This window comes from Argopecten irradians, chromosome 6 (genome assembly GCF_041381155.1).
Source record: "Argopecten irradians isolate NY chromosome 6, Ai_NY, whole genome shotgun sequence".
Lineage (NCBI taxonomy): Eukaryota > Metazoa > Mollusca > Bivalvia > Pectinida > Pectinidae > Argopecten > Argopecten irradians.
Window position 1 is genome coordinate 27,222,310 of NC_091139.1, and position 25,235 is coordinate 27,247,544.

A 25,235-nucleotide genomic window follows, 5' to 3' on the forward strand; every position below is an offset into this window, starting at 1 on the left:
AAATTGTACACAATCATACAATATATCAATTTGTTATCATTACCTTAAAAAGTACTTTCTAATTAATTTTTTGCTTTATTTTTATTACCCAGGTGTGCACCTGGTTTCTATGGTGACCCTACACAGCCTGGAGGTTACTGTCGACCCTGTAGTTGTAACGGTAATATCGATACATCGGTCTACGGTAGCTGTGACCCTGACACGGGGGCTTGTCTTCGTTGTCGTGACAACACGGAAGGAGAAAGATGTGAACGGTGTAGACCAGGATACTTCGGGACAGCGAGAAATGGCGACTGTCAACGTAAATACAATATTTACTATTTCTTATAACTTCGGGAAAATGGTTTTTTGAACTTAAATAAGTATAGATTGTCATTTCGAAATGGAAATATAGAAAGTATAGAAGGAGCTAAGATAATTTAGACATGTACAAAGTTCCTTTCTCTATCGTGCAACCCCTGAGAGAGATTCTGTTTCAAACTATCTGCAATTTATAGATGTTTTTGTCATCACAAGAAAACGTCAACACATCCTAATATGTGATTTGCTTTCCATGTTGACAGTGTGTAACTGTGACCAGGGTGGATCGCTGACCACTGAGTGTGACCGACAGACTGGTCAGTGTGAATGTCGGTCAAAGTTTGGTGGACGTCGCTGTGACCAGTGCCAGGTACGACTTTGATTGATTTTAACATTTTTTACAAGACTGTTAGTATTACACAGATTTGATATGTGTATTACACAGATTTGATATGTCACACAGTTGATGCTAACATGAGATCATGTAATTTTCTTCTCATAATATATTTATATATGTCACATTTACAAATTACTAAAGATCACAAATTGATGGAAGACTAATAAGTTTATATCCAAGCACGTGCATGGGATTGCTGTCATTTCATCATCATCATTCGTCGTTGTCTTGGAAACTAACATGCATCAAAAATCATTAAATCAGTTGTCTGAATATGTAAGATAAATTCTGTAATTGACCTCCAAATTTGATATTTTGCTCTTGTTTGTCTTGACCAATAAATTACAATATTTTGATGTCTTGTTGTCTTAGACGGGTTATGGAAACGTTGAAGCGGGTTGTCTCTTGTGTGAATGTGACCCCTTTGGGTCGCTAACACCGGAGTGTGACATGTTGACCGGTCAGTGCCCGTGTCGTCCAGGGGTCACAGGTCAAACATGTGACTCTTGTCAGGATGGACATTATGGTTTCTCTCAGAGAGGGTGTTTAGGTACGTTGGGGTCAATGTTCATGTAAATTAAATTTTTTAATTTACTGATATTGAAATGCAAATAAGTCAAAAATCATTCTCGTTCTAAACCTTATCATTTTTGTTGAAAAATTTGGCAGAAAGATAATTCAGTATAATAAATCTATTTGCATCTTGAACATAACCATATATCGTGTAACGGTTCATAGCATGGACGTAAGCATCTTTTGATCACTCCTGTGTTGCATTTTAATCATGACTAACCTACTGTTGTTTCTGACATCATTTCTGATTGGTTGTTTGTAACATGTCATTTGATTGGTTTCTACCAGATTGTGAATGTGACCAACTGGGAACTAACTTAACAGAGCAATGCAGTAATACGACAGGTTACTGTAATTGTCTGCCTAATGTGATTGGTTCAAAGTGTGACACATGTCAGGTTAGATTTAGTAGTCATAGTAACCGTTCCTCAGCAATTCTATTTATGTAGCTTTCGTTTGAAAATGTTTATTTCAGTAGTTATACCCATCATTCCTCAGCTGTTCTATTTATTTAGCTTTGAGAAAATGTTTATTTCAGTAGTCATAGCACTATCCTTAGCCTTTCTTTGTATATATATAGTTTTGTAAAATATTGGTCGCAAAAATTTGCATGTGTATTGAAATGTTGTCGCTGAAATAGTTTATATTTCTTTTGCTGGAATGGTAGGTCTTAGTGCTATCCATATTTCTATACAACTGGTTACTTTATGCAACTAACACCTATCAATGCCTATGTGACTTTTACAAATAGTAAATTCTTATTCAGCATGCATGCCACCCTTCTTTTCAGAGATATTGGTATAGCCAATTACTTCAAAAACAATGATACCTAAACTGTAAAGCCTTGTCTTACTCCAGTTGTAATGTTTAAAATACAAAAAAAAGTTGATGGTAAAAGTCAACTATTCAAAACACTACTACTAACAGTTCAAATCTTAGGTTATAATTTAAATGGAAAAAAAATGCACAAGTATATATTAGGAAGAATTAAGAAACATTATATTGATTTAAAAAAACCAACATGTCTTGTTTTAAACAGCATTATTGTTTTGAGCTGATAATCTAAATATATATGTGATAACCTCTTGTACTTATGTATGATGAACCACTCTACAGCCTTATCAATGTAGTTTATTCCTTTTGTAGAGAATGGATTGTCTACAACAGCTGATCCAAACTAGTCCTTAGCACTTTATGTCTGCATTATTATGTGATTTCTATAGTTTCCACATGCTCTTGAAGATTCTGTTTCCTTCAGGTCTTTCTTTTTAGAATGCTGATTTTAACACCCCATGCCCAGCCATAAAACAGGGGATGGGGTGGTTTTTGTCATGGACCAAGTCTCATATGATTCAAGAAAAAGATAATGTCTTATTGTACCAAAAATGCATGGTGTAATTTGTGTTTCTAGTTGTATTTGTTTTCCTGTATACAAATGTATGTAAAATGATTTTGAATCCTGTGAAAGCTATACCAATCATGATTCATCTGTATACCAACTTTTATGTCCTTTCTTCATACTTACCTTTTTCATGCTAAGTAGATTTTCCACACATTCTATTATGTAGTGCTATATATTTCTGTAAAATGCATTTCCATGGCTATCGTTGACCACTGGATATCATTTACATGCATATACTTTTATATAATGCTATATATTTCTGTACATGTTTTTCCCTAGCTATATTTGGCCACTAGATAGTGTTTACTTTCATAAACTTTTATCATATAACAACAACAGTTTTTTTCATAAGACAAAATTATTGAAAACTCACGTAGATCTGGAACATCAAATCTTTGGTTTACTATAGAGAGTGTGAATATTCATATAATTTTAACTGTAAATAAGATCTTTAAAACAGAATATAATATTACAATAAGAAAACAATCTATGAAAGACAATGGGATATACATATAGGGGTGTGTAGACCTGATGACATGTGAGTGTATTACCTTGGTTACAGGACCATTACTACGGCCTACCTCGTGGACAGGGTTGTTCCCCTTGTGACTGTGATCCTGTGGGGGCGCTGTACCGTCAGTGTGATCGGACCACCGGACAGTGTGTGTGTCGGCCTGGGGTTGGGGGAAGGACTTGTGATGCCTGTAATGAAGACTACTTTGGATTTTCTGTCTACGGCTGTAGAAGTAAGAAATCAAACACTGTCATAGAAAAAACGGGATCAGGAATACAAAGTTCCAACTTTATCTTAATCATCAGTCTGTGATAGCAGGATCTAGTCATGAAAATATTAATACTATGTAACCTTACCTTTGATACGTCTGCCATGACATAAAGGAGATATAATGTTACCTATGTCTGCCCTGTCGGAAGCCAAATAGAGACAGATGCATTAATCTCTAATGATATTTCCTGTTTCATTCAAATTCATTAGCATTTATGTCATAAAAGATTTTTAGCAAACAAAATTTCAATATTTTTTCAAGCTCTTTTTTTCCAAGCGCATTATAACATTTATATTTATATGAACATCATGGAGGTTAGCAGTTGTGCCATTTGATGAACAAAATAACCAGTTTAACTATAAATAAATTATTTACACTTGTTGTGACTTTATTTACAGGATGTGACCCCTGTGACAAGCCAGGCCATATCTGTGACCCCCAGACAGGTAGCTGTGTGTGTCCCCCATACACCACTGGACCTCGATGTGGACGATGTCGTCCCAAAACCTGGGGTTATGACCCTAAAAAGGGCTGCAAGGTAATAACTCAGGATTCATTACAGAAATCACTCTCAAATGTGATAAGATTGATTTGACTCAAATGTTTGGTGCATAGTTTTGTTTTAAGATTGAGAGCATCTGCATTTCACAAAGAATAGAAAAATTGAAGTAGCTTGGAGCTACCTCACTGAACAAATTACAGGATGCAAACACAATAGCCCATATGTGTCTTTGTCTTGGTTTACTGATAGAGAAAAACATGTCACCACAACTAGGGGTGTCAGACTGTATACTGAGATTGCTGTAACCACTTTTTGTAGCATCCAATTATTCTTCTGGATCAATTAACATTTTCTTGAAATAATGCTCAGATGAATTGTGTGCAGTTTCTTGTCATATCATAAATTTATGAAAAATTGAAACAATTTTTTTTTACCATTGCAGCCATGTGGGTGTAACCCTGTATCCTCCAAGTCTCAGCAGTGTAACCGCCTCACAGGCCAGTGTAACTGCCGGAGGGATTACACCGGGGACCAATGTGAGCGCTGTCTCTTTGGTTACCATGGTTTTCCTAACTGCGTGGCCTGTCAGTGTGACGATCGAGGTACGAATGCCAGCAGCTGTCAGAGTCCTAACCGGTGTGACTGTGACGACAGCGGACAGTGTGTGTGTAAGGTAAGTCAATGTTACCTGGGCAATTAAGTTTAAGGTAAGCACAGGTAACTTTTATTGAATTTATTTTACCTAAAAATTCAAAATTACCTCTCTGTGGCTATTTTCTTTCAATAAAATTTTGTTCTTTTCTGAAAATGTCTTGCAGAATTATGTGTTCAACTAAGCATATCTCATATATTAACAGAGTTAATTGTCATTGAATTTGAATACATGTGCCGAAAGATTTCAAGTCACAGTGAACTTTTAGGCAAGAAAAAATACAATAGTAATGCATTTATTATTTTACTGATTATACAAATGAATCTGTTACAGAAAAACGTAGAAGGCGAAGCCTGTGACAACTGTAAGCCGAACACCTTCAGTCTGGACAAAGAGAACCCCAGTGGCTGCACCAAATGTTTCTGTTTTGAGAGGTCATCTACCTGTACTCAGTCTCCCTATGTCTGGGACCAGGTAAGTTATCATGCTTGATTTGGTGTCTTTACTTTAAATGAGGTACATGATACTGTTTGTCCTTGACCCGAATTTCAGAGGTCAAGAAATCAAACATGCAGTTTAAAGAACCATGATTTTGTCTGTTTGACCTTCACCCAAAGGTCAGGGATCAATCATTCAAAAATTTGTGCCAAGTCTATCTCTATGAACCCATAATAAACTAAATGTATAGATCATATACCTTTCTAGCCATAACGGTTGTTAAATGGCAGAATAGAGGAGGGAGTTGTAATTGATTAAACAACATAAGGTTTGATTTTAATACCTTCATGAAAATATTGGCATTATGTCAATTTACACTTTTTATGTTCCAATGAACAGTATTCCCTGACCAACTTGATTGTTTGTAAGTAAAACTTCACTTTGTATCTAGATGAGAATTCCTGATATGAGGATGACCTTTGACCCTAGAGTATCCAGAGTTGTGACTCGACAGTACAAACACTACAACGTGATACCAGAGGGCACTGCCTACACGTCTATCCCAGGCTACCTGAGGGCAGGACCGCTATACTGGAAACTCCCACTAAAGGGGGATATGGTGGGTAACTTTTAAATTTAAAAAAAAAAATATAAAATGTGCAGACTTTTTATCAATATAAATCTGTCTGTGTTAGGTGAGTTTGACCAAAAGTTTATTTTTAGTTTAGCTTAATTAATGTCCAATAGTCTCTAATCAAATGGTTCATATTTGCTTTGACCTTGTCTTGCTTCATACTTTATTATGTATAAAATAAATTTATTTAGCTTGCTATAAACATCTTGAATCGACAGAATTTCTTTTTTGTTGTCCACAGTCCTTTGAAGTTTAATTTTAAGTTCATTTAAGCATTGGTGTAACTATTTTTGAACTTCATTGGGGTATGAAAGAAATTTTGTTTGCAAACTGTGTGATTTTCAAAGGGATTATTTTTTTCTAAATCAATATGCAACATTTGACGTCTCTATTGTGACATCATGATAACATTTGGGTTTCGCATCATTCTCGGATTTTTTCTTCAAAATATATTACGAAAAAGAATCTGCCAATCAGAAAGTCAGATTTTGTATGAAAACAAATAAGAATTAATTATATCGCTTACAATTTCTCATCGCAATATCAGTATGTTATGTCTACATTACAATTGACTTGTAATTGTAATCAGTGTGTTTTACTCCTTTTATTGTGTTCAGACACAATCATACAACGGTGAGCTGCGATTCAATGTGTTGTACCGTACAGAGGGTAGCCCTGGGCCAGTCACACACAGGTACCCCAGTGTGGTGATCATCGGGAACACCTTCCACGTGATGTACAACGGTACAGGCCTCTGGACACCTGGCTCCACCAGAAGCTCTGTTCTCCGACTACACGAGGTAAATTGAAGCGATTGTAGGATAGACATGTTGTAACAATAATGCTTTGTGAAGAATGTGAAACCAGCCAAAAAGGCATTGAACCAGTCTAACGCTTCCAGCAGAATACAAATATTAAGATATATGTATATAGAATATAAAACTAGCTAAAATGTCATTGTATTTGTGAAATGCTTCATGCTGAGTGCAAATATCAAGAGAAATAGAATATCATACAAGCCAAAAAAGAATAGTACCTGTATAAGGCGATATGCAGAATGCAAACATCAAAAGAAAGAAAATATTGTACTTCACAAAAAGGCATTGTACCTATATTATGACCAAGACCTAGAAATCGATTTTAGAAATCTTTGTTATTTATGAGTTTGAATTCTTTACTAAGAAACTGATATGAGTTCAAACACACCTTTGGCCATGATTCTGTTTTACAGAACGAGTGGGAAGTACGAGATTTTAACAAACCGGCCACAAGGAAGATGATGATGATTGTTCTACAGAATGTCACTGCTGTCTTAGTGAGAGCATCTTATGATAAAAATACAGTGTATACAGAGTAAGTATCTAACACTGTAAACAAACTTCCTGTGGCAGACATGTTAACCGTACCGATTCATGCGGAAGTCTACCGCTTTTAAGGCCGATCTTCCGCCTACCAAGCTTACAAGCTGACTTTAACAGCGACTTAATATTGTGTTTTCATAACGTATGACATTTTCATCGATTTAATTTCACTATTTACAGTTTCAAAAAGCTTGATTATACTTTTTTTTTTACATCAATTTATTATTATCGACTCAAATCGTCTGAGAATTACTTGGAATTTGAATGTAGTTAAAGCTAAGTTAGTTTACAATACATGCTGTTCATTCAATTACTCTGTTGAATATTTGCTGTGTTTTGCTGTACAAAAATTACCACGATAACTTGTCTATTAATGGTACATTTGTACAATCTTATAAACAACTGATGTCAGAATTTCACGTCTTGTATCTCATCTGTATCTCACATGTATTTCTCTTGTATTACCTGTAATTAAGCTCTTTCTCACCTGTTCCACAGGATCACTGATATTGGACTACAGGTAGCAGGACCTCCTGAAGCTGGCCGTAACCTAGAACCAGCCCTGGGGGTGGAAATCTGTGAATGTCCAGATAAATACAACGGTCTTTCCTGTCAGGTAATTATAAACCATAGTAGAGCAATGGTGATCAGAAGTGGGGAAAAAAGTTGAATAAGTCTATGCATTAATGTTAGTTCCTAGAGTTTATTTGAGGATCGTCAAAAATTCTTTGACCTAATTCATAAGCAGGAAATATGTGAAACCTTTATGTCCGATATGTATGTCCTATTTATTGAAATTAGTCTCAACTTTACAGTTCTTATCCATGGGAATTATAGTATTTTAACTGGAGAGCTACAGAATTTTATTGAAATATCAGCTCTGAATTATTTCTCTTCTTGCAGCTTCCTGCTCCAGGATATTACAAATTCCGCTATAACCTGACAATTGAGATCTCGGACCCCATCCTTGTTATTGGAGGGGTGGAGGAATGTTTCTGTAACGGCCATAGCAACATGTGTAACATATTCTCTGGTCAATGTCAGGTAAGCCATTTAACAATTAATATGATGTTGTTATGTAGAAGTTTGAAATGATGATCAGCAAATAGACATCAAGAGTACTGAGTTTTTGGCGGTTTTAAAAGCATTCTTATATCAGGTTCACAGACCCTGGCAGCAGTCGGGAAGTGTGGTGTGATCAATTGTGATCTCTGAAGATGGTTAACAATATAACATTACAAAGGTCATTGTTGTTATTACAATTTATTTATTTCTATATCTGTTATTATTTTTGTTTTTTTTAGAACTGTACTGGTAATACCTACGGACATAATTGTGAGTTATGTGCCCCTGGATATTTTGGAGATGCCACCAGAGGGACAAACTCTGACTGTAGACCGTGTTTGTGTCCGAGTGCCACTAACAGGTAAGATACAAGGTCAAAAAGGTCACACAGAAAATAGTAGGGCAAGGTCAACTTCAAGGTGATTTCAAAACTGGAATTTTGGTATTGTCTGTAGATACAACTTTGTCCGATGAACTCCTTCTAAACTACTTGACAGATTTTTATAAAATTTGATTCACAGAACAAACTAAATAGGGTTCTTCAATGTCCTATATTAATAGAGATATTACTAATTAAAATGCCTGATTAGACTGAGCCGGGGTATTAGTCTGCCACTCTTAATGGTGGCAGTTCTGGTTTTATCAGAAAATAAACAAATAACCAAACTAAAAATTACATTATAATGATAATATATGAGTAAAGTAAATTAAGATGTAAATGATTTATTTAAAACTTTTTCAAATTTTCTGAAATTAACTTTTTTTGAATAAACTTTTTGATAAAGTTTAGGTGATGAATACTGCAAATAAACAAGTATCTACATGCATATAATTTTGTGTTTTGAAAAAAAAGTGTACTTTTCAACAACACTTGAATTCTTACTCATTGATCTGTTGGTAAGACTCCTCATATATTATATGTATGTCAGCTGTGTGCAGAGCTTCTGTGTTTCTAATTTGTATTGTTGTTTTAGTTTTAGTCCGACATGTGAGATTCAGAGAGGGACTTTGGTATGTACCAACTGTTCAGAGGGATACACAGGAACTCGCTGTCAAAGGTAAGTATCAGAGGTAATGTTGTTATCTATTCACAGAAATGTTATCAAGTTGAAAAAGCAGAAGTAATAGTGAAATCTATCCAAGATATGTTTTAAAGATAATTTTGATTCTAATCATAACATGATTATATACAACCGAAATTTTTGTTTTCTAGCTGTGCAGACGGATACTATGGTAACCCCAATGAGGTGGGTGGTAAATGTGTACCATGTGACTGTAATAAGGACGGCTCTGTATCTGGTCGTTGTGACAGTAATGGCCGCTGTGTATGCCTGCCAGGAATTATGGGAGAAAAGTGTGACTCGTGTCAGCCTAGATATGCTGTGGTGGATGGCTCATGTGTTTGTGAGTACTTCGTCCATTTTTATAACACCTTGTTTATAATATCAACATAGTTTTTATCTTTAATTGGCCGAATTTTGTGAAAGTTTGAGCTATATCTTTAACCTCATTTGACCTTCATCTGAGACCCTAACATGTTGAATGTACTGCTGACAATTTTGTACGCCAATGTTAACCTTATTTGACCTTACAGTTTGTGATGTTAGTTGTACTATAATATTATTTGACCTTGACCTTACAGCCTGTGACATCGGATGTACCGCTGACCTTATGTCGGAGATGGATAGGCTAGAAAACATCACTTTGAATGTCAACATCACTGGAATCTTCCCAGTACCTTGGGACAGACTGTGGAAGATCAACAATGATACAAAACAACTAAGGGCACGTAACTCTGTTGTTGTCAACCTCCTTAACTGATTAATCTGAGTGTCCCATCCCATTGCCTGCCACTATCTCCATGTATCTGTCTGAGTGTCCCATCCCATTGTCTGCCACTATCTCATCTGTCTGAGTGTCCCATCCCATTGCCTGCCACTATCTCCATGTATCTGTCTGAGTGTCCCATCCCATTGCCTGCCGCTATCTCATCTGTCTGAGTGTCCCATCCCATTGCCTGCCGCTATTTCATCTGTCTGAGTGTCCCATCCCATTGCCTGCCACTATCTCATCTGTCTGAGTGTCCCATCCCATTGCCTGCCGCTATCCCACTATCTCATCTGTCTGAGTGTCCCATCCCATTGCCTGCCGCTATTTCATCTGTCTGAGTGTCCCATCCCATTGCCTGCCGCTATCTCCATGTATCTGTCTGAGTGTCCCATCCCATTGCCTGCCACTATCTCATCTGTCTGAGTGTCCCATCCCATTGCCTGCCACTATCTCATCTGTCTGAGTGTCCCATCCCATTGCCTGCCACTATCTCATCTGTCTGAGTGTCCCATCCCATTGCCTGCCACTATCTCATCGTCTGATGTGCCATCCCATTGCCTGCCGCTATCTCATCTGTCTGAGTGTCCCATCCCATTGCCTGCCGCTATCTCTCATCTGTCTGAGTGTCCCATCCCATTGCTGCCGCTATCTCATCTTCTGAGTGTGCTCCCTATCCATCTGTCTGAGTGTCCCATCCATTGCCTGCCCTATCTCTCTCATTGTATCTATCTGTCTGAGTGTCCCATCCCATTGCCTGCCGCTATCTCATCATCTGTCTGAGTGTCCATCCCATTGCCTGCCCTATCTCATCTGTCTGAGTGTCCATCCCATTGCCTGCCCTATCTCATCTGTCTATGTCCCCATCCCATTGCCTGCCGCTATCTCATCTGTCTGAGTGTCCCATCCCATTGCCTGCCGCTATCTCATCTGTCTGAGTGTCCCATCCCATCCCTTCCTCATTGCCTGCCGCTATTCATCTGTCTGAGTGTCCCATCCCATTGCCTGCCGCTATCTCATCTGTCTGAGTGTCCCATCCCATTGCCTGCCGCTATCTCATCTGTCTGAGTGTCCCATTGCCTGCCGCTATCTCATCTGTCTGAGTGTCCCATCCCATTGCCTGCCGCTATTCTCTCATCTTTCTGAGTGTCCCATCCCATTGCCTGCCGCTATCTCATCTGTCTGAGTGTCCCATCCCATCGCCTGCCCCTATTTTCACTGTACATGAATAAGCACTTCAAAGACAGCACTAAAATAAAACTATCAATAAAATAAAACTACCACTAAAATAAAACTAGCGTTCATTTACAGTTTTCTGAGTCACTCCTTTTGATACTGGCTAAACATATCAGTTTGTTATACTCCTATAAAATAGAGTCTATATAAACTCTATTGACAAAAATGCAGATGAATGAATTGTCCTGTGGAGCGGTCCAAAGAACTGTTAAAATCGACTGTTAAAATGTGCTGTTGGACCGGAGTAACGTTATCGACTGGGGTTTCGGGCAACAGATGATTTGTTGGACCCTCACACAAGCTGTTGTCTGAGGCCGAAAGGCAACAGTTTGTCTTCAGATCAGTCCAACAAATCATCTGTTGCCCTCAACCCCATTCAACAACTGTATAATATTAAAATAGCTAATTCTTGAAAATTTCTTTCCATTTCAGGAAGAGTGGGATGCTGTACAGATGGCAGAGATTAGAGATTTAGAAAATCAGCTGACTCCTCTGGAAACTAAGGCAAAGGCATTGGAAACTAATGTAAGCAAGATAGTTACAATGCCAATATATTCAGAAAATTCAAGGAAATAAAAACTACAATTCTTACAATTATCTTAAGTACAACAATACTGTACTAGACCTACCCAAATTACAATATAGTTTCTAAATGATTTGCTTTAATAGGGAAATGTAATATAATGAGATTTTGAAAAAAAACATTTACTTTGAAAATATTCCTCAATTTGATCAGACCACCATTTCTGTATAAAGTGTATGTTAAAACTCATGTTAATGTTTAACTGATGTTGTTTGGTGTTTAACAGTCCGTCAGGGTAATGGCTGACGGAGAACAGGCTGTGACAGAGGCTGATAAACTTAACGACAGTGCGGATGAAATCGAGGATGAAATTGATGAGCTGTTTGAAAAAATAAAAAGTATGAACATTTACAGTACATGATCGATACTTTATCAAAATCTATTTCGTCACATATTTTGGATACATTTTATCTTTCCAATGGCTGAAGCACTGATTGTGTAAATATATCACATATTAAAACTTAATGAGATGTAAAACCTAAGACTACCTATGTTTTATTTACCATGTACTAAGTATCATGTTGTTTTCTTGTTCAAATATTTTACCAGCCAGGTCTTCTTGACAATAGGTAACAGGCTTAAGTAGAACATTATTTATATTTTTTTCATATATTTATGATTGTCAGAAATTTCTAGAACCCAATATTAGTGAAATTGAAATTAGATTTTAGTATATAATTATCATGATATTTTGTTTGTTACAGACATTGTGGCCAACATTGATATATCCATCGAGCGACATCCTAACTCCACCGGCATCAACATATCTGTGGCCTTGGCCGAGGCCAAGATCATTCTAGACGAGATCGAGGGCCGCGATTTCGCTGCCAAGGAGACAGAGATCGCCATGGGAGCCATGTAAGACATTCAGATCTGCTGTTTTTACTATTAACTCATTCATTCCTAAAGATGTATTTGGGCTCTTCATATTCGAATGCTGTATTAGTTCATAATGAAGGGGTGATTTAATGTTTATTCTCATCCTGTCCTATCTCGTCCAATCCAGGTCTCGTACCGAGGATGAGGCATTTAAATAGGTCTTACAAACACTTTCAGTTGCTTTGTGGAAAATTTGAAATTGACAAAAAAAGATATTTTTTTTGTGTACAAACTTGTAAGAAAACAGAAAGCACTATAGTCACAAGGGTCTAATTCTTTGATTAAGACACTCTTTATCTAACCACATAAGTTTTCTGAAAGTCGTTCAATTTTAAAGAAAGGGACCCCCTCCCCAAACACTATTGAAAAAAGAAAAAAATAATTAAAAAGACAGTTTATTCAGTTCAAGAAAAGAGATATCAACACAAAATGTTGACATTGTCATGTTCAAGAAAAGAGATATCAAAGCAAAATGTTTGACATTGTCTTGAGGAAGCCCAGTGCTGACAGATTTTAGTTTGGTTGAGATAACTTCGATAGGATTTCCATGTAAGATTATGTCTGTATGTTATATAGGAAAGTGGAAGCTCTGCTATATAAACTAAAGACCATGAAGGTTAAGCTGGCAAATACCTCAGCAGTCGAGGCGGAGTTAGAGGATGCCCTGAGGAGGATGGAAGACCTCAGACAGAAGACGAACAACACAGAGATGATCGTCGACGAGATCTCCAGTAAAAACCTCGGCATTACAATGAAAAACAAAAGATTGGAGGTGGGTTGATTCTCTAATGTCCCAGATGCACATTGCTTCTTCAAAATTCATAATGAGCATAAAATAATTTTATTTGATATTGGCAGTGGTCATAGCTAATTAATACATGTGAAGATAACATTTTGGACAGTTTAAGTCGTACAGGGTAAAACAGGTGTGATGTCCCTTTGTTGTAGGACTTGATGTACGATATAGATGGCGCTGAAAACAAGGTTGTCAAAAGTTTAGTTGGAGGCTATCAAACAATCAAGGAAGCCCATGCCCTAATCCGACGGACTCGCCTTAATATTGAAGTAAGTTGTTATACAGTAAAATATGTTTATAACAAACATGCTTACAACGAGTTAATGGTTATGGTGTAGCAATTTTCATTCCCAGCCAAGGTGCTTACAATATATCTATGATGTGTGTATAATGAACTCAGCTTATAACGAAGTGATTATGTTGGTCCCCAGAGGTTCATTTTAACCGTGTTTTACTGTATTTATTTTATTATTTTGCTCGATGTATAATTTCTTTTTAGGCCCCCGCACAGAGATGTTTTAGCTCAATAGTAACTGCTGTGTCAGTCTGTGTATATGGGGCTCTAACTCACAGAAGTTTGTTTTCAAAAAGGAAAATACAAGATATAATTTCTTTCTTTCTTAGAATCATATTTTCTTATTTAAAATGGGTTATAATAGAAATGAAATCTTTATAAATAATAACTTATAAATGAGATAAAAAAATCTACTTATATTGACATTTGATTTACAAATTTTTGTACCCATTTAACAGAAATGTTTAGTATTAGGTATACAATGTTAGCTGATAAAGTTAGTTTGTCTGCAGAATATCATCAGTGAGGCTAGTTCCCTTGACTACATCTTACCAGAACTACAGAAGGTCGATGACGATTTAGGAAACGCCATCCCTATCGCTGAGAATCATACGCAGGTGGCAGAGGACCACGCCAAGAAACTCAATCAACAGGCAACAGTACTAGAGAAGTGAGTCTTATGGCACAGTCTGAATGTGCTGGCATGTTTTGTGGTTTATGATAATATTTTCACTGCAACATCAGCTGGTGTTATTAAGAAAACTGTTTTTATTTCTATTCTCTGTTATGTGATATAAAATGGTGTACTCATGCCTTTTGTTAATAGAAACATTGAAACATGAAACATAGTTGAAACATTTACCTGTAAGTCTGAATTCAGTGCCAGAACAAGCTGACAGTTTAAAGATTTTCTAAATGAAACCACAGTTAGAGCTTCGACTTTATGTTGAATATCTTGTAACTGTAACATTTTCTGCTTACTAGGATGTTTGAGAAAACAAAAGCTGATGCAGAACTTCCCCTGCAGGCAGCCAATGTGTATAAGAACATTGTCCAGGCTATAGATGAAGCAGAGGAGGCGGCGCTCAGGGCCTTGGCAGCGGCTGATAACTCAACAGACCTGGTAAACTATTGGTTTTTCTGCATTCGCATATAACAGAGTTATCTGCCCTTGCAGATAGGTATTGATTGTGATATGTCATGTGTTTTGGAGCGTAACATCAAACTTGACTCAGAAAACAATGTGAATTACCCTCACAAAATAATGATGTAACCGTGGATACCTACTCACTAGGGAAATATTTAAATACGGAATGGATGGAGAACAGAAACTATGTACTTGGTCATTGCTGCAGAAATTTTGTTTTCTCTAAGGGTTTATTTTAAAGGGACAATTCGCTCTAAGAGTATATTAAAACTTGCACATATTTTGGAAACAAACCAGTTCTAATGGAAATTAGATTAGTTGCTTTTACTGTGATATGTCGGAAAAGCCCACTGCAGTCAAATGTATGTGAAATGTTCAATCGCCATTACACATAGCCTTGTATGCCGAACCCTGACCCTTGCCTGTGTAGTAAAGCATTTTTTGTCTAGAACTACTCAAATCGCTCTTGCAGTTGTGTTAACATTATTAGATGCATGTTCTTGTCTAAAAATAATTTCATCAACTCCTCAGTGGTTATGTATTGCATTTGTTTAACGTGCGTGACTTTGACTCGGGTAAGGGAACAGCGTACATGTTGTACCTGCTTAATCGTATTGATCAACGATCTGCAATCTCAATGGTATTAATCAAAATACTTAACAATGTTGTGGAATTTATCACTATTTCTTGTCATATGTTTCATAAGGAATGTAGAACCATACATTAATGTCATATTTTGCTTCGTGGTTATATATCGAATTAGCCTTACTGAATTGTCCCTTTAACCATGTTTTATTAGCTCACCTGGCCCGAAGAGCAGGTGAGCTTATGTAATGGCGCGGCGTCTGTCGTACGTCGTCCTTCGTCCGTCAACTTTTCACAAAAATCCCTTCTTGTCATAAACGGCTGCATGTATTTGGTCTGAAGCTTCCTTGGATGAAGGGAAACCAATCGTGTATAAAGGGTGACTGCGGCCCTCAAGGGCCTGAGGGGCGGGGCCCAATAGGGGAAATATAGTAAATTCTTTAAAATCCTTCTGTAGGAATGAGGGGATTTAGTTCTAATTTGGTCTGAAGCTTCCTTGGGTAAAGAGAAACCAATCTTGGGGCCAGGAGGACAGGGCCCAATAGGTGAAATATAGCAAATTCTTTAAAATCCTTCTTCTTCTATGGTAATGAAGGGATTTAGTTCTAATTTGGGCTGAAGCTTTCATGGATAAAGGGGAACCAATTTTATATAAAAGATGGATCTGGTCCCTCAGGGGCCTGAAGGTAGGAGCCCAATAGGGAAAATATAGCAAATTTTTTAAAATCCTTCTTCTTCTATGGGAATGAAGGGATTTAGTTCTAATATAGTCTGACGCTTCCTTGGGTGAAGTGGAACCAATTTTGTATAAACGATGGGACTGGTCCCCCAGGGGCCAGAGGAGCAGGGCATTATTAGGGAAACATAGCAAATTCTTTAAAATCCATCTGTAGAAATAAATAGATTAAGTTCAATTCTAAAGCCTTCAAGTTGGTAGCTTGTGTTCTTAGCCTGAAACAGGTGAGTGATACAGGTCCAATGGGCCTCTTGTTATATTATAGGAATCATTGCATGATTTCAATAATCTTATATTCTATATGTCTTTAGATATTTAGCATATTGAACAAGATTTGATAGATGTCAGATATATTTTAAGGCCCAACGGTTCCCCTTCCACTCATGCATTTTCTTTTACAGTGTTGTTATCTCCCCTTAGGTTGACCTTGACAGAATCAAGGACACAGTAGAGAGGTCACTCAATAGAAGCCGAGATCTACTGAGGAGAGCTAACAAGACTAAATCTGATGTCACAGGTATACATATTATAACAATGTCTAACATGAAATGCTGTGTTGTTTTCTTCATAATTACATATTATTAAACCTCACTTTCATTTAGAATGTTCTGATTTGATTAAACTTGATCACATGGTATTGAATAAGTATGATATTTAACCGGAATAGGAAGGCCAGTGAAAAAACCCAAGGAAAATAACCCCTGAGGGAAATAACCCAAGGAAAATAACCCCTTGGAAGCTCCGCATGTGACTGGAAGTGGACATTTTCTACACCTTCATCCAAAAATGAAAATGTCGCTTAAATTCTACAATAAAGATGCTACAAACAACAAAAAATCTACAAGTGTTCCATACAGTCATAAAATGGCTTACATCATGGAGTCTCTATTCTTGTGTTTAATATCCCAAATATATGTTGTTTTAACTTTGTTTGGTATAATAAAATCATTATGTCGATCATATGTGTCAGGATACATCTAGAATCGTCTCCCTGAAAGAGTTATTTTCTTGAGAGTGAAGTCTTACATTAGATCCCAATGAATATATGTGATTGCAGACTTGAGTGGGGACCTGATGGCCATGGAGAATACACTGGACAATGTAAACAACACTCAGGCCGATACGAGGAACAAACTACACGCCACTAACCAGGACATGGACAGACTGTCTAAAGGTAAGCCGCCTCGTCAAATCAAATCTGTTATGATCAAAAGTCAATACTAAGGTAACAAAAGAATGTATTGATGCTCACATCTTGTTTTCCTCTACATCAGCCATTATTTTAGAAACCGGTTTAAAAAAAAAAAAAATAATAATCCAGATGTTTTCGATATATCATCTCCTGTATATCAACTTGAATGAAACTATCATCTGAAATTTAGTGTAGAAATTTCACCCTTTTGCCTCGTATTTGATATACAAATCTTGAACTCCGTAATTATTTTATCAAAACTAAAAATGCAGTTATACCTCTACAATGATCCATTTTACACTTGAGGGAACGAATTAATGATGTTCTAATCTGAAATGGCAAGAATTAAAGGAGGACACAAAATTCCAAAATCCTTGTGTTTTACATTTACATATGTACCACATATCTAAGCTTTGTTGTAGCATATGCTTTGACAATGCTCTAGGGATAAACACCATACTTCTGCTTTTTCAGATGTGAGTGACAGGGCCAGGGCAGTGTTGGCCAATATGAATAATACAGAAATGGGGATGAAAGCTACCAAGAATAAGGTCAAGGGTATCCGTGACAACATCAACAATGACCTCCTCCCTAAACTCCGATCCATGCAGGACTTCGACATAGACAAGATTGCTGTGGATGTTCAGAACTCAGGTTTGATTATTTTTTTTTCTCCAACAAAAAAACCAAATGTTCAAAACATGAAGTGGAAAAAATCTCCATTAAGTTTTTAGCCCACCATCATCAGATGGTGGGCTATTCAAATCGCCTTTCGTCCGTGGTCCGTCCGTCCGTCCTTCCGTCCGTCCGTCCGTCCGTCCGTCCGTCCGTCCGTTAACAATTCTTGTTACCGCTATTTCTCAGAAAGTGCTAAAGGGATCTTTTTCAAATTTCATATGTAGGTTCCCCTAGGACCCTAGTTGTGCATATTGCATTTTGGGACCGATCGGTGAACAAGATGGCCGACAGGCGGCCATCTTGGATTTTGATAGTTAAAGTTTGTTACCGCTATTTCTCAAAAAGTACTGAAGGGATCTTTCTCAAATTTCATATATAGGTTCCCCTAGGACCCTAGTTGTGCATATTGCATTTTGGGACCGATCGGTGAACAAGATGGCCGACAGGCGGCCATCTTGGATTTTGATAGTTAAAGTTTGTTACCGCTATTTCTCAAAAAGTGCAGTAGGGATCTTTCTCAAATTTCATCCCCTAGGACCCTAGTTGTGCATATTGCATTTTGGGACCGATCGGTGAACAAGATGGCTGACAGGCGGTTATCTTGGATTTTGATAGTTAAAGTTTGTCACCGCTATTTCTCAAAAAGTGCTGAAGGGATCTTTCTCAATTTTCATATAGAGGTTCCCCTAGGATCCTAGTTGTATTTTGAGACCGATTGGCATAGTTTTGCATAGTACCTTTTAGGACTGATGCATAATGCCTTTCGGGACTGATCGGTAAACAAGATGGCCAACCGGACATGCCCACTTGGGATAATCTGTTATAAATAATTTTTGCAGCCAACAATGTCACAGACAACATTCGCAGTATCCAGGCTATTATAGATGATGTTGAGGCAGCCTCCAATGAAACTAAGGAAGAGGAGACAAGGTTGGAGGCCAAGCTTAAAAAACTGCGCGACAGCATCAAACAGGCCAGAGCTCAGGCTGCAAAGGTAAGGGTAAAAACTGAGGAACAGCATCAAACAGGCCAGAGCTTAGGCTGCAAAGTTAAGGGTAAAAAATGTGCGACAGTATCAAACAGGCCAGAGCTCAGGCTGCAAAGGTAAGGGTGAAAACTGCGCGGCAGTATCAAACAGGCCAGAGCTTAGGCTGCAAAGTTAAGGGTAAAAAATGTGCGACAGTATCAAACAGGCCAGAGCTCAGGCTGCAAAGTTAAGGGTAAAAACTGAGCGACAGCATCAAACAGGCCAGAGCTCAGGCTGCAAAGGTAAGGGTAAAAACTGAGGAACAGCATCAAACAGGCCAGAGCTCAGGCTGCAAAGTTAAGGGTAAAAACTGAGGAACAGCATCAAACAGGCCAGAGCTCAGGCTGCAAAGTTAAGGGTAAAAACTGAGCGACAGCATCAAACAGGCCAGAGCTCAGGCTGCAAAGGTAAGGGTAAAAACTGAGGAACTACATCAAACAGGCCAGAGCTCAGGCTGCAAAGTTAAGGGTAAAAACTGAGGAACAACATCAAACAGGCCAGAGCTCAGGCTGCAAAGTTAAGGGTAAAAACTGAGGAACAACATCAAACAGGCCAGAGCTCAGGCTGCAAAGTTAAGGGTAAAAACTGAGGAACAGCATCAAACAGGCCTAGGAAACAGTTGTGACAGATACAAAGCAAACTTTATGTTTGCATGCCAACAGAGCACCCACTGAACCAAGTAGGTAGGAGATGTCATGTAGATTGTAAACCAATAGCTAAAATGTATGTGTTGTTGATAATGCTTGTACATGATGTCTGTATATGAATAACATTCTGTTGTTGAAAATCAAGCCAGATTATTTTTGACCATATTTAGGGTCAAACTAGAAATGATTCTCTAAATTTTATGTTGCTTGACCATATCTTCCATTTTAACATTGACTTTGTGAGAGAATCATTGCTTAACCTTTAACCTTTCACCTTCAATGTTTATAAAAGGTCAAGGTGTCCTTATCAACATCTGGCAGCTGTTCAAGGTCGTTTGTTCCTCAGACACAGCCGCGTACCACCAACAGTATTGACTTCATTTTTAAAACCAACAACTCGGCAGAAGACATGTTGATAGTGCTGGTCCAGAAAAGTCCACAGGTAGGTTACCTAGCAACAGAACAAATTCAAATTCTATCATGGATAAAAAGATAATGATGTGGGGCATGCTGTAAACTAACTTTCTTTTTAGGCAACTAAATCTCTCAATATCAATTTGAGAAAGTTTTGAAATTTAATAAAAGTACCTTTTGAGTTTAATTGTCAAAGGTATCGTTTTGAGGAGATCAATTTTCATGAATTTACCTTGATCGTGAAATTCACGAAAATAAATCGCATGCAAAAGAAATCTGTTTTAGAGTATAATGTTAATATTAATCATCTCCTATCATGAAGTTTTTGCTACCATCCTAATTTCATTTGGATTGAACCAGGAGTAATTTCTAGTTTTCACTAAGAATGATTGTAGTGAAAGGAATTAAAAAAAAAAAAAAAAAGTTGCAGTTCATCATAGAAGTGTCAAGTTTTCAGGTTTAATTCATAGTAAAACTTGACTTTACATGCACTTATTGTGTCCATAGCCTAGCCTTAAGTTTCTTCCATCAGTGTTTTAACAACCTGTTTCCAGGAATATATGGCTCTGGACCTGATCGATGGAAAGATACACTTCTCCTGGGACTCGGGTAGTGGACCAGGCTCCGTCACCAATGATATGGACATCAGGAACGAGGAGAACTTTATCACAGAAAACAAGAAGTGGTACCATGTTAGTGCTGAGAGGTTCGTCATACAACATATTGATTTGTTACTCTATTCCGTCTTTGCATATTACAGAGTTAGCTCCCTTGTGGATAGGTATCGATTGTTACGTCATTATTTTGTGAGCGCAATTTACGTCATTTTCTCCGAAACGTATGACGTTACGCTCGCAAACACATGACGTCACAATCAATACCTACTCCCAAGTGCAGATAACTCTGTAATATGCAAATTCGGAATAATATGTAAACCATGATTTTGATAATTTCGAGAGGTATTAAGTTTCGTGAATTTGAATTGTGCAAAATTAAAGCCTCTGCAAATATTAGCAACAATGCAGTAATGCATGCTGCTGCTATAAAACAACTCAGTTTAGCAAAACACTGTTCCTTATCAAATATAGGTCTTGATGACCTACTGATTTTTGAAACATAATCTCTATTTGTATGATACAGTTTATAGTTCAAAATTTAGGTCAGTGTTACATTCTTTAATCCATTTATAGAAATCTCAATTTGCTTAAGATTTCATTAATGTCGACAGCTGCCCTGTAGCAGAGTCTAAAAATTCCAATCAAGGAAGTGAAAAAATCAATCTCATCCTGATACACCTGGGGATTTACTTTTGTAAAGCTTTTCATTTTGTCTACATTTGAAAATGTTTAAATGCACAAACAAATGAACTCTGTCAGTCATACCAAGTTTCTGTATGTATACCAACCACTTTCTGTCTCCAGGATTGGACGAGTAGGGACCCTGGAGGTGTTTAAGATGGATAACCCTGGAGGTGTTGTAACAGCCAAGGGATCCTCCCCCATAGGGAGTACCATCCTTCAACTTGACCCCTCAGCTGACCTTTATGTGGGTGGTGTGCCCAAATCATACAATGTAAGTATGAATTCTTCAGTTTCAGCTTGTCGAGCCCTGGCAATTTATTTGAAATTTTAATTTTTCATTAATAGTTATTGTGATCTGAACTCAACCCTGTTTGATGAGAGTCTTCTCAGAAGACCTTCCACCTCATAAATGGAAGAGCTTCCGGAAGCAGAATCGAGTGCCCAGAAGTTATATTCTAGAAGAGAATAGGGCAAATCGAAATAGGCTACAACTTTATAAAAAGAGAAAATGTTGATCAACCCAATTCAAACAAGAGAAACAGAACTGAAATCTAGTGATGTAAGAATAACGTGGATGAGAGACAAATGTCCAAAAAACAAAAATGAGAAAATTTTTACTCTTAAAGGTATTAATGTATGAAGTTTTGGTGTATTACAGTTGGCCCAGCCTGTTGCCCGTGGTAACATGTCCGGCTGTATGGGAGAACTGTTTATCGATGATGTACGCGTTGGACTCCACAACTTTAAAAAGTCGTACGGAACATGTGGAGGCTGCAGGGATGTGTAAGTAACAGCCAAGGTCGTGATTACTTTTTTCAATGACACTTAAACCTATAAAGTACTGGTACTTTATATATAGAATAAAAAAAAACTATAAAATTTGAAGAGATCCCTTCCTCAATGTGATTTTGTTATGATATGGAAGAGGGGACTGTAATCTTTTTTGTCCTATCATGTTCTATCCTCGATACTCCAGGGGTTACTATCACTGTCATTATATCCATCCCTGGACTATGTCATAGAAAAACTGATGATGAGTAGGTAGTTTGGTCCTTTGATGTACAAAAGAATCGAACAACGGTACACTGTATAGCTTTGAAGTTTTGAGGATGGTCACGTTTTTTCACGTCCTGTTCTGTCCCACTTTGATGTATGGACGTGAGATTGTTATGTCGTCTAGACATTTCTAGTGCTCATGTATCTCTGTTTTACCAATACCACTTTTATATTTGTTAACTTCTTTGTTACATTTTTTTTTTCCAGTCCTTCACCTGGCAGTTTGGCCACAGACTCCTTCAGCTTTGACGGGACCGGTTACTCGTCTCTCCAACAGGATGACAGATACGTCAGTGTCCGAACCTTCATCAAGTTTGAGTTCAAAACTTTCTGGGAAAACACCACACTACTGTTCTCAGGGAACCCTGTTTCAGTAAGTTCTTGTTTTTTGGTCTTGCACATACCATGAGAGGGTAGTGGGGTAAGGAATAAATGAGTATTGTGATTATAGCATCCAAGCACAGGAATTTTCTCAGAATTTTCTTTGTGAAAAGAAGAAATAGCTGAACACCAATATAGAAATAATACCTTTATTTGTACCTCCTTTAATTTTAGAGACTTTGCTTACAAGAATATTATTATTTCAAAAGAACATTTGCTGTGTCAAACCTACTGGAAGCAAAATGCTTTTTGTATTTTATCCCCATATATGTTGAATCAATGTTTTGTGTTGAATGTGTTGTCAGTTAAATGTGTAAAAAAATTATTTTATTATGTTTATCATTACATTTCCTTTATAAATACTCAACGATTGTACTCTCTGACAGAGTTAAATGAGATTGAATTAATATATGAATATTTAAGAAACCTTTAAATGATACTGATCATTTAAGAAGAGAACTAAAAACAATACCCAGATTGATAAGAGACGTAATTTTTTTCAGGGAGATTTTATACATTTGAGCCTGCTAAAAGGACATGTAATGGCCCATATATACATGGGCGGTCAGAGCCATATTCGCCTGGAGACCAACAACTTGTACAATAACAATCAGTGGCACAAGGTGCTCCTCAACCGGAACAAACTCATGGGTACATTACCGTCCACCATCTTGCTTGCGTTACCATGACAACAGATTGCACACTAAAACCCTCACAATCCTGTCATAATTGGGGCTTTTATGCTCTACATCCATGATTTGTTTATTTTCAATAATTTTTGAATTTGTCAAGCATTTTTAGGATATAAGCAACTGTTGAAAAGACCATTTGACGATAATGTAAAATGAAAAAAAATCTTGCCAAATTGATATAAATATAAAAAAAAATTGATGATATTTATAGGATGTGTGCATCAAAAGTACCCCAATTATGTACAGATAGACCTAACATTGGTTTGTGGTGTTTAATTAAGGGTTTGGCTTGATTGCATTAACATTTTGTTTTCAGGCGGTTGTTATGCACGGTTACCATGGAGATGTTGATAATAATGGCTGCATGCTGTTACGGATAATTAACAAACTCATTAACATTTCAGGGAGATTTTATCTTGCTTGAGCTTGTCAATAGCAAGGTGGTCTTGCGATTCGACCTAGGGGGCATGAGCTATGCTCGGACGGAAACCAAAAAATCATACAATAATGGAGACTGGGTGAAAGTTGTGGTCCAGCGCACTCTCACAAGTGGTACATCTCCTACTGATCTGGTGTCCATCAGGTCAAGGTCACAGGCTGCAATCTTAATCTTGTTAATGTTTGACAACTTATAGTTCAGATCATTATTGTGATCAAGATTCTGTCTGATAATGTATGCATAATTATAAAACTTAAATGTTGTTACATTATCTTACATTATCTTTGGTTTATTAATCTATTCAAAAGGTTCTGTGTCAGGGTTTATGTTTCAGTGCTTTCAGTACTTTGATTCAAAACCGTTTCTGGAGATATTCAGAAATGAAGATTGTGAAGTGTGACCTTGCCAACAGATTGCTTTGTACTTTTCTATGAACATGTCAACAATTTGGAAAATATATTATATTTTGTGACTATAAAAACTTAATAATTTTACCATTGAAGGTTAAAGGTTAATTTCATCAATAATTACAAAATCCTAGTTCACATGATATTACATCTGGATTTAGAACAAAACTGGGTTGGGGATAAAATTAAGCTTTTAAATTAACACTGAACTGTTGAATGTTTATAAGAAAATTCAAGTACATGGATCTTTCTATGCTTGGGGCTTTAAAATGATGTTACATAAGTATATGGCAAGCTAATTTGATATTGAATATTAAAATGCATTTAAATACAGAAGAAAGAAAACAAAGACATTTGCAGCGAGAAAGTGCATTGATTTACAGCAACAGCAATTGTTATTTAATTCTGAATTATCTTCACCTGCAGTTGTGGTGTAGCTCTTATTACTGGTATTGTTTTGATTTGAAAATTAGAGTGTGTTAGCTCAAAGCAGCTTGCCATACCACTATATAATGTAGAACTAGGCCGCGATTTCACTACCCTACCACTATCAACATTATCCAAAAACCACAATCTTTGTTATGATGCATACCCAAATCATCTATATACTGATATATTTTATGTGCATGTACCAAATTTGTGTGACTAATTTAGATCAAACAGGTTTACTTCATATCTGAAAAAAAAAATCTTCCTGCCAGGGAACATTTCAATTTTTTGGCCAAAGATGAGACTCTTTGAAAATTATTGTTTTATTAATAGCCAGGGTCATGTAAGGATGTGCCAGGTTTGTTGGTGGAGGAAAGTC

At 37.1% G+C, this 25,235-nt stretch overlaps 1 protein-coding gene across 1 annotated transcript in view; it reads left to right on the plus strand.

Moving 5' to 3' along the window:
- Positions 1-25,235, plus strand: part of LOC138326422 (laminin subunit alpha-2-like) — a 117,024-nt gene that overhangs the window by 71,191 nt on the left and 20,598 nt on the right. The window contains exons 18-51 of the mRNA XM_069272531.1: positions 93-301; positions 564-670; positions 1,070-1,247; positions 1,559-1,668; positions 3,235-3,418; positions 3,856-3,995; positions 4,402-4,632; positions 4,945-5,085; positions 5,501-5,668; positions 6,301-6,483; positions 6,915-7,036; positions 7,543-7,660; positions 7,948-8,088; positions 8,349-8,470; positions 9,084-9,167; positions 9,323-9,513; positions 9,752-9,898; positions 11,609-11,697; positions 11,982-12,093; positions 12,460-12,613; positions 13,211-13,406; positions 13,583-13,699; positions 14,238-14,395; positions 14,710-14,848; positions 16,614-16,710; positions 17,251-17,367; positions 17,860-18,039; positions 18,903-19,057; positions 20,030-20,179; positions 20,706-20,857; positions 21,573-21,723; positions 22,111-22,235; positions 22,716-22,881; positions 23,393-23,540. Of these exons, the coding sequence (XP_069128632.1) occupies positions 93-301; positions 564-670; positions 1,070-1,247; positions 1,559-1,668; positions 3,235-3,418; positions 3,856-3,995; positions 4,402-4,632; positions 4,945-5,085; positions 5,501-5,668; positions 6,301-6,483; positions 6,915-7,036; positions 7,543-7,660; positions 7,948-8,088; positions 8,349-8,470; positions 9,084-9,167; positions 9,323-9,513; positions 9,752-9,898; positions 11,609-11,697; positions 11,982-12,093; positions 12,460-12,613; positions 13,211-13,406; positions 13,583-13,699; positions 14,238-14,395; positions 14,710-14,848; positions 16,614-16,710; positions 17,251-17,367; positions 17,860-18,039; positions 18,903-19,057; positions 20,030-20,179; positions 20,706-20,857; positions 21,573-21,723; positions 22,111-22,235; positions 22,716-22,881; positions 23,393-23,540 (4,982 nt within the window). The remainder of the gene's footprint in view (positions 1-92; positions 302-563; positions 671-1,069; positions 1,248-1,558; positions 1,669-3,234; positions 3,419-3,855; positions 3,996-4,401; positions 4,633-4,944; positions 5,086-5,500; positions 5,669-6,300; positions 6,484-6,914; positions 7,037-7,542; positions 7,661-7,947; positions 8,089-8,348; positions 8,471-9,083; positions 9,168-9,322; positions 9,514-9,751; positions 9,899-11,608; positions 11,698-11,981; positions 12,094-12,459; positions 12,614-13,210; positions 13,407-13,582; positions 13,700-14,237; positions 14,396-14,709; positions 14,849-16,613; positions 16,711-17,250; positions 17,368-17,859; positions 18,040-18,902; positions 19,058-20,029; positions 20,180-20,705; positions 20,858-21,572; positions 21,724-22,110; positions 22,236-22,715; positions 22,882-23,392; positions 23,541-25,235) is intronic.